Here is a 17,492-nt window from a genome sequence, read left to right as displayed (position 1 = left end):
ACAGGATGTACACACTTTTACACATTTGCACTTTTTGTGTAGTAAGCGTAGTTGTCTTTACTGTTTCCTTGTGGGTGAAAGTGCGTATTGATGTATTTGTGTGTGTGTGTGTGTGTTCTATATTATCTGTATTATTATCTTGAGTTTCTGAGAAATGCTGTAGTCAGGTAACATCTCTGGAACTAGTGGAAACAAAGAATTTCCAACTAGTTGTCTCATTGACAATTTAGGCTTTTCTTGACTCTCTAAAGTACTCGAACCTTTGGAACCAGGAAGCTGGAACTGTCGGTTTTGTGATACTGGCTTATGTACTGGAAGTATTGGAGCTCAGGGACAGGCCTAAAAGCACTGCTTGTTGCATACTGTATATAATAGACTCGGTTTGTTCATGCTGTTTGTGCCATGAAAAAGCAAATGTTTGCTATTTTATCCTGCACAATGTTCTCACAAACATGTCTAGTTTTTAGGCTGTGTGTGTACTGAACAGGCATAACATTATGACCACCTGCCTAATATTGTGTTGGTCCCCCTTTTGCTGCCAAAACACCTTTGAATCAGAACCAGCATTGACTTCTTCTTCAGTAATTTGAGCAACCGTAGCTCGTCTGTTGGATTGGACCATCCTTACATGCATCACTGAGCCTTGGCCATCCATGACCCTGACGCCGGTTCACCACTGTTCCTTCCTTGGACCACTTTTGATAGATACTGACCACTGCAGACCAGGAACACCCCACAAGAGCTGCAGTTTTGGAGATGCTCTGATCCAGTCGGCTAGCCATCACAATTTGGCCCTTGTTAAACTCTCTCAAATCCTTGCGCTTACCCATTTTTCTTGCTTCTAACACATCAACTTTGAGAACAAAATATGTTCACTTGCTGCCTATTATATCCCACCCACTAACAGGTGCCATGATGAGGAGATAATCAGTGTTATTCAATTCACTGCTTAGTGGTCATAATGTTATGCCTGATTACCATTCACTTTCTTGAATACATAATCTTCTGGTGTTTTGTCATTTTCTGTTTCTCGCTTAGGGAGCAACCCATTTTTAGTACCTGAGTGCACGTGTTCCAGATTGATCCAGCTACTAAGCGCAACCGAATCCCAGCCAGCAAGCATGCAGTCACCGTCTCTTTCTTCTATGATGTCAATCGGCATGTCTACCGCATCAGTGTTTCTGTTATGAGTGCAGATCAGTGCAGAATTCAAGAGATGTGTGCTGATGGACCTGAGCAAGTCCTTTTATGTGGAAAATCTTGACAATCAAGTCCTAAAGCTTGTACATTTATAATGCTCAAAGCTCTACTGTACACAGACATGTAGAAATGAACGCTATACTGCAGAGCTGGACAAAAATGTACATTATTTCAAATCTACTTATTTCCTAAACACTACAGGGATATTTTTCTTTCTTTTGATTTCTTTTGTCCTGCATCATTTGCATAATAACTTACCTGAGGTCAGTGCATCATCAGGTATCAAGTCAAGAAGTTTTTATTGTCATTTCGAGCATAAATAGTAGATGCAGTACATAGTGAAATGAAACAATGTTCCTCCAGGACCATGGTGCTACATAAAACACAAAACTACATAAAACAACACAGAGCTAAGGACTAGAAAGTAAGTTAATCTAGCCACATACAGTGTATAGTGTGGAACCTAGTGCAAACAGAGTAAGAAATAAAATGAAAGAGTACTGACCAGTATACAGTCTATGTGGACCAGTGTGCAAAGAAAAGGAGGCTTGTGAACATGTACACATATGATAGCAGCAGCTGGGAGCAGCATTAAAGTGTGATGTACAAAAACAGCATTTAAACAGCATTAAAGTGTAATGTACAACGAAATATACAGTTTTGGCAGCACTGAAAAAAGGTGGTCCAGTAAACATAGATGTATATTGAATATGAATGTTCTGTTCTGGGTGTTGAGTCTGATGGCTGGAGGAAAGAAACTGTTACACAGTCTGGTTGTGAGGCTCAAATGCTTCTGTATTTTTTTCCTGGGGGCAGGAGGGTGAGGAGTGTGTGTGAGGGGTGTGTAGGGTCAGCAAAGTTAATATTTAGTGTTAATAAATGAGAAGCCATCAAACTCCTCTTGGATGGACTGGATGAAGAAGGAGAGATTCCCATGAGAAAGCTTGGGCTCCTCACAGGTGAATCTGCCATCAAAATTATTCCTCTGTTTCAGCCATGACCAGTTGATCTCACTGAAGAAAGGGTGAACTATGATAGCATTCTCCTTGCCCTCGGACACCACACAGCCGAGACGATCCATGGGCTTCTTCCTCAGGAACGCTTTGAGGATGCTGACCGCATTCCTGCTGAGGTTTGATGGATATTCCGGTTCAGCACTGATGATGGACTCAAACATCTTCTCCTCGTTGTGATCATGAAACGGAGCGTAGCCTGTCATCATCTCGTACATGATCACACCTAGGGCCCACCAATCCACCGATGTGTCGTATTCCCAATACTGTAACACCTCTGGTGCCATGTAGTTGGGTGTGCCACAAAAAGTGTTGGCAGTCTTGCCGTCTAGTATTCCCTCTGCGCACAAGCCGAAGTCAGCCAGCTTGCAGTGGCCATCGGCATCTAGGAGGATGTTTCCGGGTTTGAGATCTCTGTGAATAATCCCGTTGCGGTGGAGGAACATGAGGGCACAGGCGATCTCAGCAGCATAAAATCTGGTGCGGGGTTCATCAAATCCACATGAACAGGAAATGTGAAATGCAAGATCCCCGCCATTCACAAATTCCATTGCGAAGCACAGTGAGTCGCTGGTCTGGAAGCTACAGTAGAGGTGGGTCAGGTAGGGGTGTTCACTGGCCAGAGCCAAGATCCGCCTCTCCATGAAGGTGCAGCTGATGTTTTCATATTCCCAAATCGTTTCCTTCTTCATAAACTTCAGCGCATACACCTCATCAGTGCCTTTGAGCTCGGACAAAATCACCTTCCCGTATGTACCCTTTCCAAGCACACTGAGGAAGTTGAAGTCCTCCAGGCTCTTTCTCTCAGGCTGTAGCTCCTCATCCTCTCTGCTCTCCTCTGAATTACACTCATTCAGGGACAAAGTCTTTTCTGCTTCTTCCAGAGGCTGAGGTGCTGCATCTTCACTGCTCTTTTCTAATATCTGTACACTATAATAGAGAAAGAACCACAGCAGAATTAGCACTTCTATACATTTAAACATTATTCAGGTTTGATTCAACACTTCCACTCTCTGGGACAGATGTACACACATGGGAATGCACATAACTGGGTGTGATGACAATATGAGCTCACATTGTTGAGAAATGAGTTTTAATTTTCTAAAGCTACATCTAATCACATGAACTGCACCTGGGAACACCTTTTGGTACAATCTTCCCTCAAATGTGATTGTATTAGTCCTATTTTACCTTTTCAGGGAGATGGCCTGCACTTCATCAGCTACTCCTCGCTTCACTTTGTTTTTCTCATTCTGTTCAGGACAACACAAATACAACAAGGTTTAGTTTCTTCACATAATCCACACAAAAGCACAAGTTTTGCTAATTTGTAAAAAAATTTCAGATACAGTGTAAAGAAAAGTAAAGTCATCCAATCTTACCCGTCTCAAACGACGAAAGTAAGTCAGTGAGTTTCCCATGTCAGATTGATCTTCTTATGAACAGATGAACACAAATGAAAGAAGGTAAATACAAACACTGTAGGACTGTGAATACACGCTGAAGAACTTCAAAAACACACAATGTAGGACTATAAACACACTCGCTGTAGAAGTACAAATACACACGCTCTGTAGGACTGTTAATGGTCACCTGATTTACACCTGTTAGTGGTCACTATGCCTACAATGATCTGATTCTGTTCTCCTTCTCCTTTTATAACTAGTGTTATTTTCACTATATTCTTAATGAGAATAGTTTTTCATTTACTGTTTATATAATTGTTTTTATTGTGTGTAATTTTTATTTAATACATTAATAATTCTCCATATTTATCAAGGCACCAATCAAACTGGAAGGAACTGTATATTTGGTTCTTAAATAAACTGTCCCATGAATATACTGTATATATTAGAAGCATTTTCTTTCTGTTTTATGAAAATTGTTATAACATATCCACTGTGATTATATTTTCACAGAGGACTGAAAAGCTGCATTTGGAAATATTAATCAAACACGACTCTAAAATCTAAAAGTCAAAAAGCTGGTCTTTTAATCCAGATCAAGAAATCACTTAAGAAAACACACACAAAAGTTTCAGTTTTGATTTCAATGAATTAATTAAAGCAACTATTAATGATACTTTACATTTCCAAGAAATAGACAAATCTAGTGAAGTTTTGTCAACCAGCAGCATGTAAAGGTTCATGCAACTAAAATGTAAAAAATGGAGAGTGGCATCTTAGTGTTTTTGAATGCTCCTGCCTCCCACAATCATTCCTAGATTTCAGTGTTTCTTAATGATTTTATTTAATCTTATTCCCCCAAATGTACACAAATATAATAATTTAGAAATGAATGATGTGTTTTATGTATTGAATAAACACCAGAAATAGGTTTCTGTCTTTAGCTTTAGCACTCTGAGTTTTCACTTTCATTTACATTTACCTGCATGTTACAAAAATCTTCACACATATTGAAAAATTGTAAAGAAACTGATGATTTATTGTGATTTTTGTCATGCTTATAAGCAAATCAAATGAGAAGGGGCTATAGCACAACAAACTATCAGGATAAAATGAGTTACAGTAAAAGTCTGGGGTCAGAAGGTGCCTCTAGAGATGATCCCCATTGCACCCAGCATTCACAGCACAAATCTGCTTCCTGCATCCAGGTCAGTAAATGACTTTAATTCAAGTTTCCATTCTCCTGAAACTCACTAGTGACAATACAAACCATCAAGTCTAACCTATCTAAATAGTAGCCAGAGAATTCCCTCCTGAATTAATGATTTATTACCGGCTTTTAAGATGCTCTTCTTTTGTCCAGCCTGTACTGAACTTCAGCAGGAGGATGGAGGCAGCAATGCACTGTGGGTAATTCATGACATCACATCACCCAAAACACTTCTGAATTCCACGTTGTAGGGATCTTAAGGAGTGGTCCTCAGACTTTGCTGATCGACTGAAGCCTCTTCAACTTTTCCTGCAGCTGGTAGAGAATTGCAGCAGGAAACCCATGTAGTGGACAGATGATTCTCCTTGGAGGACATTTAGGGCCTTAGAAACTGACTTCATAACTGCAGCATAATCACCTAAAAAGCCCAATTCAGCTTACTCTTTAAAAAATAACTTTCAATTCAGTCAAATACAACTGTATCATTAAAATTTGAAATTGTACTATTTTATCCAACAACCAGAATACAAATATATTTTAGACAACATGTTAACAGCAAGTATATTTTTTATAACCAGTCTTTCTACAGCAAGGTAGTAGGAGCTCCATTGGCTCACAGGAACCGGAGACTGCATTCACTCTGCACTGTTTCAAATGCTGAGGTGGACCGGCTTTTATTCCACAACGCCTGGCATTTTCCAAAAGCAGACCAAGACAACTTCCTGTATGTCTGGCATCAGCGGCTTATACAAGATTCAGGAGATGGAATGCACATCTGTGATGTTGTGGAAGTTGGTACTCAAGGATGGCACCAACATCTTGAAGCTCAGCTTCTTCATCATAGTCATCTTCTTCATGTTCATCAAGTGGGCATCCCTGTCCCCCACCAGATCCTCACGAGACAGTTACTTTCAAGTGTCATAACACTTATTTTGATTTAGCATAACCATTGCTTTTTCTAGAAGTATTTTTGTTTTAATTTAGCAGATGCTGGCGACCAGAATTGTATCCTGCAATCACGAGTGCAAACAAGTTTTCCTCAGGTAAGATAAATTGTTGTTTTTCATGCATTTTTTCTCCATTAAAATTTCCACTTCAGTTAATGTACAAAAGTACTTAAGTTAAAAAAAAAACAACTAATCACTAAGTGCTAATGTCATTTTTTGTAATTATTCATTATGTGTGAAGAATCTAATGTTACTCTACTCACACATGCCTGTTAATCCAGAGTCTTAGAAATGAACATGATACAGATGAGCAGTCACGGTGTGCAAGGGGAACATGGGGCTGTAAAATAGCAGGATTTGAGAACATTGCAGATTTCCTGTTAGAATTTATTTTATAGTAACAAATTAAAACCTGATAAAACATTTTACCATGCAGATGTTAAGATGATGATGATGATGTGTGTGTGTGTGTGTGTTTACAGGACACTACACAACATTACATAAAGACGGGGTCTGTGGCTTGTAAATTGTTTCCTACATGAAAACTTGACTTGAAACAACATTAAACATTAAAAAAAATGCATCACAGCAGAAGAAAACTATAGCAGAGCAGTCTGACTTGGTAACTCATACAGAATAACTAATGTGTGCTGAGCACTCCTGTGTCCTGGGAATCAGTTTTAAACAAATGACAAGCAAGAATCTAAGCAGATTCACTTTAATAGAAGCTTGCTGCACTACAGATTCAGAAAAAAGTTCAACTTCATCACAGTCAATGTTTCAGTATTTAGTTAACTAATGCATTGTAATGGGCAATATCCTGCGTGACATTTAAAGACTAATTTACTTGGTGGTCAAATATCAACAATAAAAGCTGACCTAATCATCATAACTTGCCATTAGAAATCACATGATATAGAATAACAACATATCTCACAATGGGTGGTGGCAGTAAATATTCTAAGGCATATCATGGTGTTTGCAGGTGCATTGAATGTTCATGAATATGTATAGGTCTGTGCAGGTGCATATATGTGAATGTGTGTATGATTATTAGATCTAGATATTCCTTTATAAGAACTGGACCTAATCAAGATTTCTCTGCAAATCAGCTACATACTACCACTAGTAGAGGATACCAGTATTCAAGCAAATGGGCAATTTAGAATTACCAATCAACCTAAAGTACAGTTTTTAGACTGTGGGAGAAAACCAGAGTACACCCACACAAGCACGGGGAGAACATGCAAACTCCACACAGAAAGGCCCCTGCCAGTTCAAACCCAGGGCCTTCTTGCTATGAGGCAACAGTGCTAACCACTAAGTCAGCGTGCTGCCCTGCACAAGCCAAAACATCAAAAGTATGCTGTACTTTGCATGCTGTCTGCATGCAAATGCCACCGAGGTTCTCTCCAGAGTGCTGGGATCAAACCAGTGGGCTGTGACACCTAGTAAAATTCTCCTACATGAACTCCAACAATCTGTGGTTGTGGCAATAAGATCTATTTCCTTCATTGCTCCTTCAAGGTTTTTCTTTCCTTTCTATAGCAAGTTCATCTCTTTTGCAACGCAAGGTGTGGCATGACATGAGGGAGGAGACCCTCTATCAGACTGGGTTGGAGGATTGGAGACTCTGGATAACAAAGTTCAATACAACATTATCAACATTCCTCTGACTCATAATCTTGATTTATCCTGACTTCAGTTGTCTTGAGGTTGAAGGAGCTACCTCACTTTTCTGCTTGTCTTTTTCATGAAGTCAGCAACATTTCTTCAACTGACTACTATGTTTTTTTCTGAAATAAATAATTCCATATGTCAATTTTCCTCTCTTTGATAAACATCAGTGTTTACTGAGTAACAAAGCCTACTGAGTCTGTGAAGATTCTCAGTCATCCAGGTGCGGTTATCTGGAACCGAGTATGTTCTTTACCCTTTGGGAAGTTTATGGGATTCCACAAATTCTGCCAAATTCCCTCAGACTGAATAAGCTGCTCAGATGAGTAGTGAAACGTTTTGATCTAACAAGAAGTCCAGATTGACATGACTCAACTTCCAGAGAAGCCTACTTGGGCAAAGAATAGTTATTATATGCATATTGGCTAGTTGTGCGTTATATGTTCAGGCAGTCAGTGAAAGCTGAATTTGTGGAAATCTCATTCTACTAAACATCAAGTGCTATATATAACCAGCCAGAAGATTAGGCTAATGTTACCAAAGTCCTAAAGTGTTTACCATTTCACAATATGAGAGCTTTAATACAAAAGGTAAAACAGCTAGTTAACTATTTGAAACAGACAACAAAAAAAGGTTTTCACTGTGTTAACTTGTGTTATTGGGTTGCTGTAACATCAGTAAGGTTAAAATAGGCTACTACTCAAGAGTTACTGATTACATTAGCTTACTTAACTAACTAAAGTGTAAAATCACACTAAAATCGTTTGTGGTTGCAAGCTAGCATTAGATTTAATATTAAGGGAAATCACATTTATTCTTATCACTGGATGTGATTCTGAAGTGGCCTTCATATGAGCCCTGATCTAAATCCTATTGAACATCTGTGGAAAGAGCTGAAACATGCAGTCTGGAGAACGCAGCCTCCTGGAGCAGTTTGCTCACAAGGAGTGGGCCAAAATACCTGTCCACAGGTACAGAAGTCTCATGGAGAGGTACAGAAATCACTTGATTATAATGATTGCCTCAAAAGTTAAGGGTACCATCATTTTTTCCTAGGCCAGTTTCATTAGATAGCTTTTTTAAAACGTGTCTGTTGGAAAAACAATTCAAAAGCAATGTCTGATTTTCATTCATCAATTTTCAGTAAATTTGATTTATTATTACTTTTGTCAGTTTCAAGTGATTTCAGTGACCACTGTGGGTTTTTCTTTCTTTAATAGAAGGGTATCAACAATTTTATCCATGTGTGTAATATCCATGTGAGCTTATCATACATTAAAGCATATCTTACACAACATCCGAGATCTCTCCATGTGGAATTTTGGCTAGAAGTGAATTGTTTGTTCTCATTAGGACCTCGGTGTGACTGGATGCCTTCCATAAGCTTTGTAATATAGCCATGAATGCTCTGCAGCGGCTTTTGGGAGATTTTAATTCATAATGATAAATCCAATGATTTATTTATTCATTTTTTCGCTTTTGAAAACATTTATGGTTGTATGCATCCACTCCCCTGTGGTCATGTGTGCAGTAGCTTTGATGTCAAATGGACAATGGAATAACATGAGATTGACCTCATCCTTCATATCTACAGAATTGCGGCATCTGAATGCCACAGCTTGCTCTTATGTGAAACCATGTGCTATTACTATATGCTTGTGTGTGTGGAGAGAGAGAGAGAGAGAGAGAGCATTAAATTTCTCCAATTTTTAATTTAATAAAATCTGTCAGTGTGATTTGTTTGAGCTGCACTTTTCCAAGCCACTTTTCACTTTGCCTGTATGGTTAAGACAGAGATCGCCCCTCCCCCACCAAGTTATCAACCAATTAGTGATTATCCAATCAGAGCTCTCCATGAACAACAAGAGAAAAACAAGCTCTCATTTTCTCAAGAAACTTTTCTACCTACCAGGATGGTTTAAGGTGGTTTAAAAGAAAGATGGAGCGGTCGAGATTGTATCACAAACAGTGTGAGGAAAGACATGAAAAAGCCCAGGTAAGTAATTTGATTTGCACTAATAATATGATTGTTTTGGGCAGTAGGCTAGCAGCAGCGGCCCGAGTGCAGCCGAGTCTGTTTCGGAACCTATCGGCTTTAGACTGACGATGATTTAGCATTCATATGCAGATGTCTGTTTATAAAGATTAGTTTTTATTTCTCATTCTCCACTCTCTGTAAGCAGAATGAGGTGTTTAACATTTGGCTTTGTGTATAAATGAAGTTGTGTGTGTGATGTTTGTTTCTGATGACTGCTTCATGTTGGTCATGGTGCCACCTTATTTTCACAACTTATTTTCTCCTTCTCTCCCTCAGATACAATGGCATCTACTAAGATCTCAGCGTGTCTGGTGGACATTTCATCTTGGATGACAGCTCATCAGCTGAAACTCAATCTCAGCAAAACTGAACTGCTGGTCATCCCAGGTGATTCATCCCTAGCACAGGATCTTGCATTATCTCTGAAAAACTCCATGATCTCCCCTTCGGCCACTGCTCACAACCTTGGGGTAACCATGGACAATCAACTATCCCTTTCCTCTCATGTAGCTAATGTGACATGCTCATGTCGGTTTCTTCTGTACAACATCAGAAGGATTTGACCATTTTTATCCACACAGGCTACTCAAGTGCTTGTTCAGGCTCTGGTTATTTCGAGACTGGACTACTGCAACTCTCCTGGCAGGTCTTCCTCTTAATGCAATTCATCCACTGTAAATGAAAAATGCAGCTGAACGACTTGTTTTAAACCTGCCCAAGTTCTCCCACACCACCCCACTGCTGCGTTCTTCCACTGGCTTCCAGTAGCTGCACACATCAGATTCAAAACACTGATGCTGGCCTACAAAGCCAAGAATGGACCAGCACCATCTTACCTCAAAGCTCTTATTACTCCTCACACTGCACCTCGCTCCCTCTGATCCACTAGCACTGCCTGACTGGTCCCATCATCTCTCAGGGTAAAAGGTAGGCATACATCTAGACTCTTCTCTGTTCAGGCACCAAGGTGGTGGAATGAACTTCCCCTAGATGTCCGTACAGCCGAGTTGCTGACTGTCTTCAGACAACGACTGAAGACCTACCTCTTCCTGAAACACTTAAACTAGCTCTTATTTTCCCCCATTTTTATGTATTGTTATATATGTATATATTTTAAAAAACAAAAAATAAAAGCAGCAACAGCTCAGTTTTAAGCTAATAGTATCCTAAGTCTGTAACCTACTGAACTAGTTTGTTTTGTGTGTCCTGTCCCGTGCTTAACTTCTTCAGGTTGGTCCACTCCGTACTCCAGCCCGGGCTTTCCTGATGATCCAGCTTCTACCACCACTAATCAGTAATGGTGACCCTATAAAGCTGGGATGGAAACCAGTACCAGGAGCTTGATTGCTCACTTCACATTTGGTGTTTGTGTTGTGTGTAGTTCCGTGTCCTGTTTCTGCTTCAATCTGGTTTCAATCCTTGCTTGCCTTGACTTTGAGGCTGATCTATGCCCTGTTTTGGTTTTGGCTGCCTTATTTGTATATACTCTCGCCTGTGAATGTAAGTATTTCTACATTATCTATATATCCGGTAGTAGGGGTGTGGGTTTTTGTCTCTGTTTTTCTTGGTAAGGGAGGTTAGGGAAGGTAATTGTCTTTTTGTTTGTTTCTTGTCTTTTGTGTAGGTTAGTTAGTTCCTATCCTGAGTGTTTCTGTGTATGTTGGCCTTGGTCCATGCTGAAGTCTTCCCCGGTTCACTGTGTTGTATATCTCACTACATTATAATATATCCGCTTTATTTCACTGCTGTGTGTGGGTGTAAAACATTAAAATCAGTAGATGGCAAAATATTCTCATTTATTATTAATGCCTGATCTTAATTGAATAGTTAGCTGAATGCTAATGCACTTGAAAACATGGCTACCCGTTTTAAGCTCTCAACACAATACAATATTTCTCCTAGTTTTACCTACTAGTTAATAAACTTGGCTGTTGGTTGTAAATGTATGATAGAAAATGTTAGTTGTAATTGAAGTCATTATTCTGAGTCACAGAAAACTCCTTTTTTACAGACTCTGTGGATGTGCTGGGAGAATCACCTGATACTCCCTCTGTCCTCCAGGTAAGTGTCCGCTAAATAGTCCGATTTTAACTACATTTCAAACATTTAGGCTGCTACTAACTGTGTGTGTTTGTGTCTATGTCTATGTCTATTAAGGTCGATGAGCCCAAAGTGCTGATTTTTTACCGGTGACCCTCACAGTGACACTTCAGCTGTCAGTCTGGTAACCAAACCTACAATTTATTTACAAAGATGACCGCAGGATTGTCCATGTGACAGAATGTTAGATGTGTTAGTATGAAACCGCTAGAATGAGAAACACTTGTGAATTTTTTGCTTTACTTTTCACAGCCTCCCAGTGCTGGTGAGCTGAACAGAGCCTGGTGTGATCAGGTGCAGTCTCCAGACTCCATCAGCTCCCAGTCTGAGGTACTGTACAGTGCTGCAGCTGAGAGAGACACACACACACACGTCTTTACAAGTTGTTTCATTTTGTTTTTCGATTTCTAGTCAGTGGACATTAAGAGCAATATAATGTTCTGTGTTTTAATATAAAACTCTTGATATGAAGCACTTGTGATCTTTTTGCTTTGCTTCAATGTTCACTTTTGTGAATTGGGGTTGTAGATTTTGAGCTTTATCTAAATGTTATTTGCATGAATTCTCTCAATTTAAGGACACTGAGGACCTTCTTACTGGAACTCAGGTAAGGATTATTCATTGTGGCTTTACAAAATGTTGTTAACTGCAGTGACTAATTTTGTGTGTTTGTGTGTGTTAAGGTCGCTCAGCTGTACGATGAGCCGCCGACCACTGCATCTGATGATGACCAGAACGAAAGCTGTAGGGTCAACAAAGCGTCTCAGCCTCTGGAAGAAGCAGAAAAGACTTTGTCCCTGAATGAGTGTAATTCAGAGGAGAGCAGAGAGGATGAGGAGCTACAGCCTGAGAGAAAGAGCCTGGAGGACTTAAACTTCCTCAGTGTGCTTGGAAAGGGTACATACGGGAAGGTGATTTTGTCCGAGCTCAAAGGCACTGATGAGGTGTATGCGCTGAAGTTTATGAAGAAGGACATGATCTGGGAATATGAAAACATCAGCTGCACCTTTATGGAGAGGCGGATCTTGGCTCTGGCCAGTGAACACCCCTACCTGACCCACCTCTACTGTAGCTTCCAGACCAGCGACTCACTGTGCTTCGCAATGGAATTTGTGAATGGCGGGGATCTTGCATTTCACATTTCCTGTTCATGTGGATTTGATGAACCCCGCACCAGATTTTATGCTGCTGAGATCGCCTGTGCCCTCATGTTCCTCCACCGCAACAGGATTATTCACAGAGATCTCAAACCCGGAAACATCCTCCTAGATGCCGATGGCCACTGCAAGCTGGCTGACTTCGGCTTGTGCGCAGAGGGAATACTAGACGGCAAGACTGCCAACACTTTTTGTGGCACACCCAACTACATGGCACCAGAGGTGTTACAGTATTGGGAATACGACACATCGGTGGATTGGTGGGCCCTAGGTGTGATCATGTACGAGATGATGACAGGCTACGCTCCGTTTCATGATCACAACGAGGAGAAGATGTTTGAGTCCATCATCAGTGCTGAACCGGAATATCCATCAAACCTCAGCAGGAATGCGGTCAGCATCCTCAAAGCGTTCCTGAGGAAGAAGCCCATGGATCGTCTCGGCTGTGTGGTGTCCGAGGGCAAGGAGAATGCCATCAAAGCTCACCCTTTCTTCAGTAATATCAACTGGTCATGGCTGGAACAGAGGAAGATCACTCCACCGTTTCAACCACAGATAACATCAAAGAGGGACGTCAATAATTTTGATGGCAGATTCACCCGTGAGGAGCCCAAGCTTTCTCATGGGAATCTCTCCTTCTTCATCCAGTCCATCCAAGAGGAGTTTGATGGTTTCTCATTTATTAACACTAAATATTAACTTTGCTAATCTAATATTAGCATTTATTATTATTATTATTATTATTATTATTATTATTATTATTATTATTATTATGTCATACCATTTAAATTTGTCCATTTACATCTACACATGTATATATTGTATCTTCCTATATATAATAGAGCTGACACGTATATTATTTATATATTAGTTTATTTTTATATACACTATATATTATATTTTTATTTTATTTTATTTTAATGGGCAGCACGGTGGCTTAGTGGTTAGCACTGTTACCTCACAGCAAGAAGGTCTTGGGTTCGAATCCTGGGGTCGAACAGGCTGGGGCCTTTCTGTGTGGAGTTTGCATGTTCTCCCCGTGCCTGCGTGGGTTTACTCCGGGTACTCCGGTTTCCTCCCACAGTCCAAAGACATGTACATTAGGTTGTTTGGTAATTCTAAATTGCCCATAGGAGTGAGTGTGTGTGTGGTTGTTTGTCTGTGTGGCCCTGCGATGGACTGTCCAGGGTGTACCCCTGCCTTTCGCCCTATGTGCGCTGGGATAGGCTCCAGCAGACCCCCGTATTTTATATTTTATATTTCATTTTATATTATATTAAATTATTTTTATCAATAAATAAAATTTACTATAAATTTACTATTTATATTATTTATACATTTATATTCATATTTATATACATAGATCTCTCTCTATATATACATACACACACTTATTTGATATACGAGAACTACTGGTTTTTCAATTATTTTTGTCTTTAATTTCTACTGTTTAATTTTCCCTATTTTTTTCTATATATTTTTAACTATATCCCTTATTTTTCATGTCCACACACTTTAATTTATACTCTTTTCTTTCTTCAAATGTAGGACAGTCGTTAAAATCACTTCACTACATGTCGTACTGTGTGATTTCGTATGTGATTAATAAAATTTGAATTTGATTTGAATTTGAATATTAATTGATCATTTTAAAGATTAATTTGTACTGTGTTTGTAATTATCAAATAAATAACCTTTTTTCCTCAGAGAAGACTTATCAATTGTTTTGCTTTTGTTCAAACATCCAGATGTTCATCAGCCAGTGTTTTAAAAAACTCTTTATATAACAAAAAGTCAACACTAATACTCTGTCTGGGAAAGAAAAAGAGATCTATTGAACCTATTTTCAACTAATATATATATATATATATATATATATATAATCAATTACATTAAAATAAATCATTTCTCAAAATTAATAGAAAGAAATAAGCAAGCAGAACATTAAAAATGTGCTTCTACACACACAATCATAAAGATGACAGACTTAAAAACAACTTTATAAACAAAAACAGATGAGAACAGCTGTGTAGTGTACTGATAAGAAACAGCATTGTGAGTGACCCCACACACCCCTCACACACACTCCTCACCCTCCTGCCCTCTGGAAAAAGATACAGAAGCATCTGAGCCTCACAACCAGACTGTGTAACAGTTTCTTTCCTCCAGCCATCAGACTCAACACCCAGAACAGAACATTCATATTCAATATACATCTATGTTTACTGGACCACCTTTTTTCAGTGCTGCCAAAACTGTATATTTCGTTGTACATTACACTTTAATGCTGTTTAAATGCTGTTTTTGTACATCACACTTTAATGCTGCTCCCAGCTGCTGCTATCATATGTGTACATGTTCACAAGCCTCCTTTTCTTTGCACACTGGTCCACATAGACTGTATACTGGTCAGTACTCTTTCATTTTATTTCTTACTCTGTTTGCACTAGGTTCCACACTATACACTGTATGTGGCTAGACTAATTACTTTCTAGTCCTTAGCTCTGTGTTGTTTTATGTAGTTTTGTGTTTTATGTAGCACCATGGTCCTGGAGGAACATTGTTTCATTTCACTATGTACTGCATCTACTATTTATGCTCGAAATGACAATAAAAACTTCTTGACTTGATACCTGATGTTACACTGACCTCAGGTAAGTTATTACACAAATTATGCAGGACAAAAGAAATCACAAGAAAGAAAAATATCCCTGTAGTGTTTAAGAAATAATTAGATTTGGAATAATGTACATTTTTGTCCAGCTCTGCAGTATAGCGTTCATTTCTACATGTCTGTGTACAGTAGAGCTTTGAGCATTATAAATGTACAAGCTTTAGGACATTGTCAAGATTTTCCACATAAAAGGACTTGCTCAGGTCCATCAGCACACATCTCTTGAATTCTGCACTGATCTGCACTCATAACAGAACAAACACAAGAAAAATACAAACATAAGAAATACAGAAACATGTTAAACACAAGGGTGTAACTTTGGTTTGAGATGTTTAATAATACCAGATGTTATGGATCATTATATATTGTATAATAATGTCTATTTTAACTAATAATACTATATAGTAATAATAATAATAATAATAATAATAATAATAATAATAATAATTATTATTATTATTATTATTATTATTATTATTATTATTATTGTTGTTGTTGTTGTTGTCTTCTTTATATTTTTGTATCTCTAACAGATATTATTATTATTATTATTATTATTATTATTATTATTATTATTATTATTATTATTATCATTATTATTATTATTATTATTATTTCTATTATTAATGTACAATTGCTTGGACAGTATAATGACCACTGAGACAGAACACCACTTTCAAATAACAAATAACATTAATAAAGTTCTATCTTATCTTATGTTATATACTTTGTGTATTTTTTATATATTGTTGGCTTTCTTTTATGTAAAGTATTTTTTAAGTCAGTCAATAATATGGCTTATAATTTCATGTCACCTTGTCTTGATATTATCTTTTTCTTTAGCTGCTTTACCTTTGCAGCTGTAACTATGCACATTTCCCCGCTGTGGGCCGAATAAAGACTGATCTTATCTTATCCTATCTTATTTGTTCAGTGGAATGGAGTTCCACCCAGGGAGCCTCACACCCAGTTTTCCAGGATGGGATCCAGCTCCTCTGTGAAACTGAAGAAGATAAATTACTGAAAGTGTATGAATGAATAGAATTATAATGAATTACACTTGTTATAACTTTATTACAGAATACAGTGGTAAAAAGAAAGTATAGCCAATTAATTGTGGATAATTAAGAGATAAGGATGTCCTGGGTGTTTGAGAGAGTCTCAGTGTACTGTCCTAAAAGATTTGCTAGATAACAGAAAACGTTTAGAAAAATTGCCCCAGATTACTTAATGCCATCTCATCGACTCACCAGCAGATGGAGCAAAGGGATTGTTGACCATCAGTCTGATGGTGTGCTTTTAGATCATTTGTGGCATATCTTGCTTCTTGTCATAGATAAATGTGAACTGTCTGAAAATGGAAAAATCGTGTTGGCAGTAGGACTAAAAGGCAACTGTAAGCAAACATTTTGATCAGTGGAGTTCAAATAAAGCTTATCTAACAGTTAGAACAGCTGTCCTGTGTTGTAATTATTTTATTGTTCATATTCTTATTATTAAAATAAGTTAATCATAATGGACTTTATACTGGACAATGGCAGCACACAGAGCACTTACTCTAAATAAATTATGTTTATTATTATTTTTGTGTGATATGGTGATGGAGTTCTAACTGAAACACTACAAACTAAAATATATCATCCTATCATCACGTACTCTTCCATCCAGCATGTCTAGACAAACATGCGTACACGTGCACACAATCTTGGTATTTCCAATGACCTTCGTATTGGTGTAGATATTTAATGGAACATGCCATTTCAGAGGCTTGTACCAATCACTGTAGTTACATAAAGCTCAGTCTTTACAATATGAAAAGGTAAAAATCATCTTCTGTTGTGACATAAATCTTTATAAACTACTGTGTTGAGACAGTTTGTAGAATTCATGCACTTGTCAGCCGTAAGTGTGTTTTATATTCTGACTCACATGTCAACAGAAACAGAAGCTGAATAGATTCTGTATGAAGCCTTAAAAAATAATCAGACATGATCTTCCATGAGTGCATTCTCTGGACACCAAATAAACCCAGACACACCTCATATTTCTGCCCTTTTGATCTGTCAAACG

At 38.3% G+C, this 17,492-nt stretch overlaps 2 protein-coding genes across 2 annotated transcripts; one reads left to right on the top strand and one right to left on the bottom strand.

The window, feature by feature from the left end:
• Positions 1-2,059: 2,059 nt before the first annotated feature.
• On the bottom strand, positions 2,060-5,686 carry LOC131342017 (protein kinase C epsilon type-like). The gene is made up of 3 exons (XM_058372722.1): positions 5,603-5,686; positions 3,405-3,466; positions 2,060-3,143 (listed from the first exon to the last, which is right to left on the bottom strand). Exons 1-3 carry the CDS (start codon positions 5,684-5,686, stop codon positions 2,060-2,062), a joined length of 1,230 nt encoding a protein of 409 aa, XP_058228705.1.
• Positions 5,687-8,353: 2,667 nt separating this feature from the next.
• Positions 8,354-13,447, top strand: LOC131342016 (protein kinase C epsilon type-like). Its single transcript, XM_058372721.1, has 3 exons — positions 8,354-8,445; positions 11,852-11,921; positions 12,275-13,447. The coding sequence occupies exons 1-3, from the start codon at positions 8,354-8,356 to the stop codon at positions 13,445-13,447; spliced, it is 1,335 nt and encodes a 444-aa protein (XP_058228704.1).
• The last annotated feature ends 4,045 nt before the right edge of the window (positions 13,448-17,492 follow it).

The sequence above is a fragment of the Hemibagrus wyckioides genome, linkage group LG20, assembly GCF_019097595.1.
Source record: "Hemibagrus wyckioides isolate EC202008001 linkage group LG20, SWU_Hwy_1.0, whole genome shotgun sequence".
NCBI classification, from domain to species: domain Eukaryota; kingdom Metazoa; phylum Chordata; class Actinopteri; order Siluriformes; family Bagridae; genus Hemibagrus; species Hemibagrus wyckioides.
The sequence above is the reverse complement of the archived record's forward strand: the minus strand, read 5'-3'. Positions and strand labels throughout refer to the sequence as shown.

Coding starts and splice junctions, on each gene's coding strand:
- LOC131342016 (XM_058372721.1), top strand. CDS start 8,354: ATGCAGTCTGGAGAACGCAGCCTCCTGGAGCAGTTTGCTCACAAGGAG. Junction 8,446..11,851: donor TACAGAAGTCTCATGGAGAG/GTACAGAAATCA, acceptor ACAGCCTCCCAG/TGCTGGTGAGCTGAACAGAG. Junction 11,922..12,274: donor CCATCAGCTCCCAGTCTGAG/GTACTGTACAGT, acceptor GTGTGTGTTAAG/GTCGCTCAGCTGTACGATGA.
- LOC131342017 (XM_058372722.1), bottom strand. CDS start 5,686: ATGAAGAAGATGACTATGATGAAGAAGCTGAGCTTCAAGATGTTGGTG. Junction 3,467..5,602: donor ACTTCCACAACATCACAGAT/GTGCATTCCATC, acceptor TGTCCTGAACAG/AATGAGAAAAACAAAGTGAA. Junction 3,144..3,404: donor CAGGCCATCTCCCTGAAAAG/GTAAAATAGGAC, acceptor TCTCTATTATAG/TGTACAGATATTAGAAAAGA.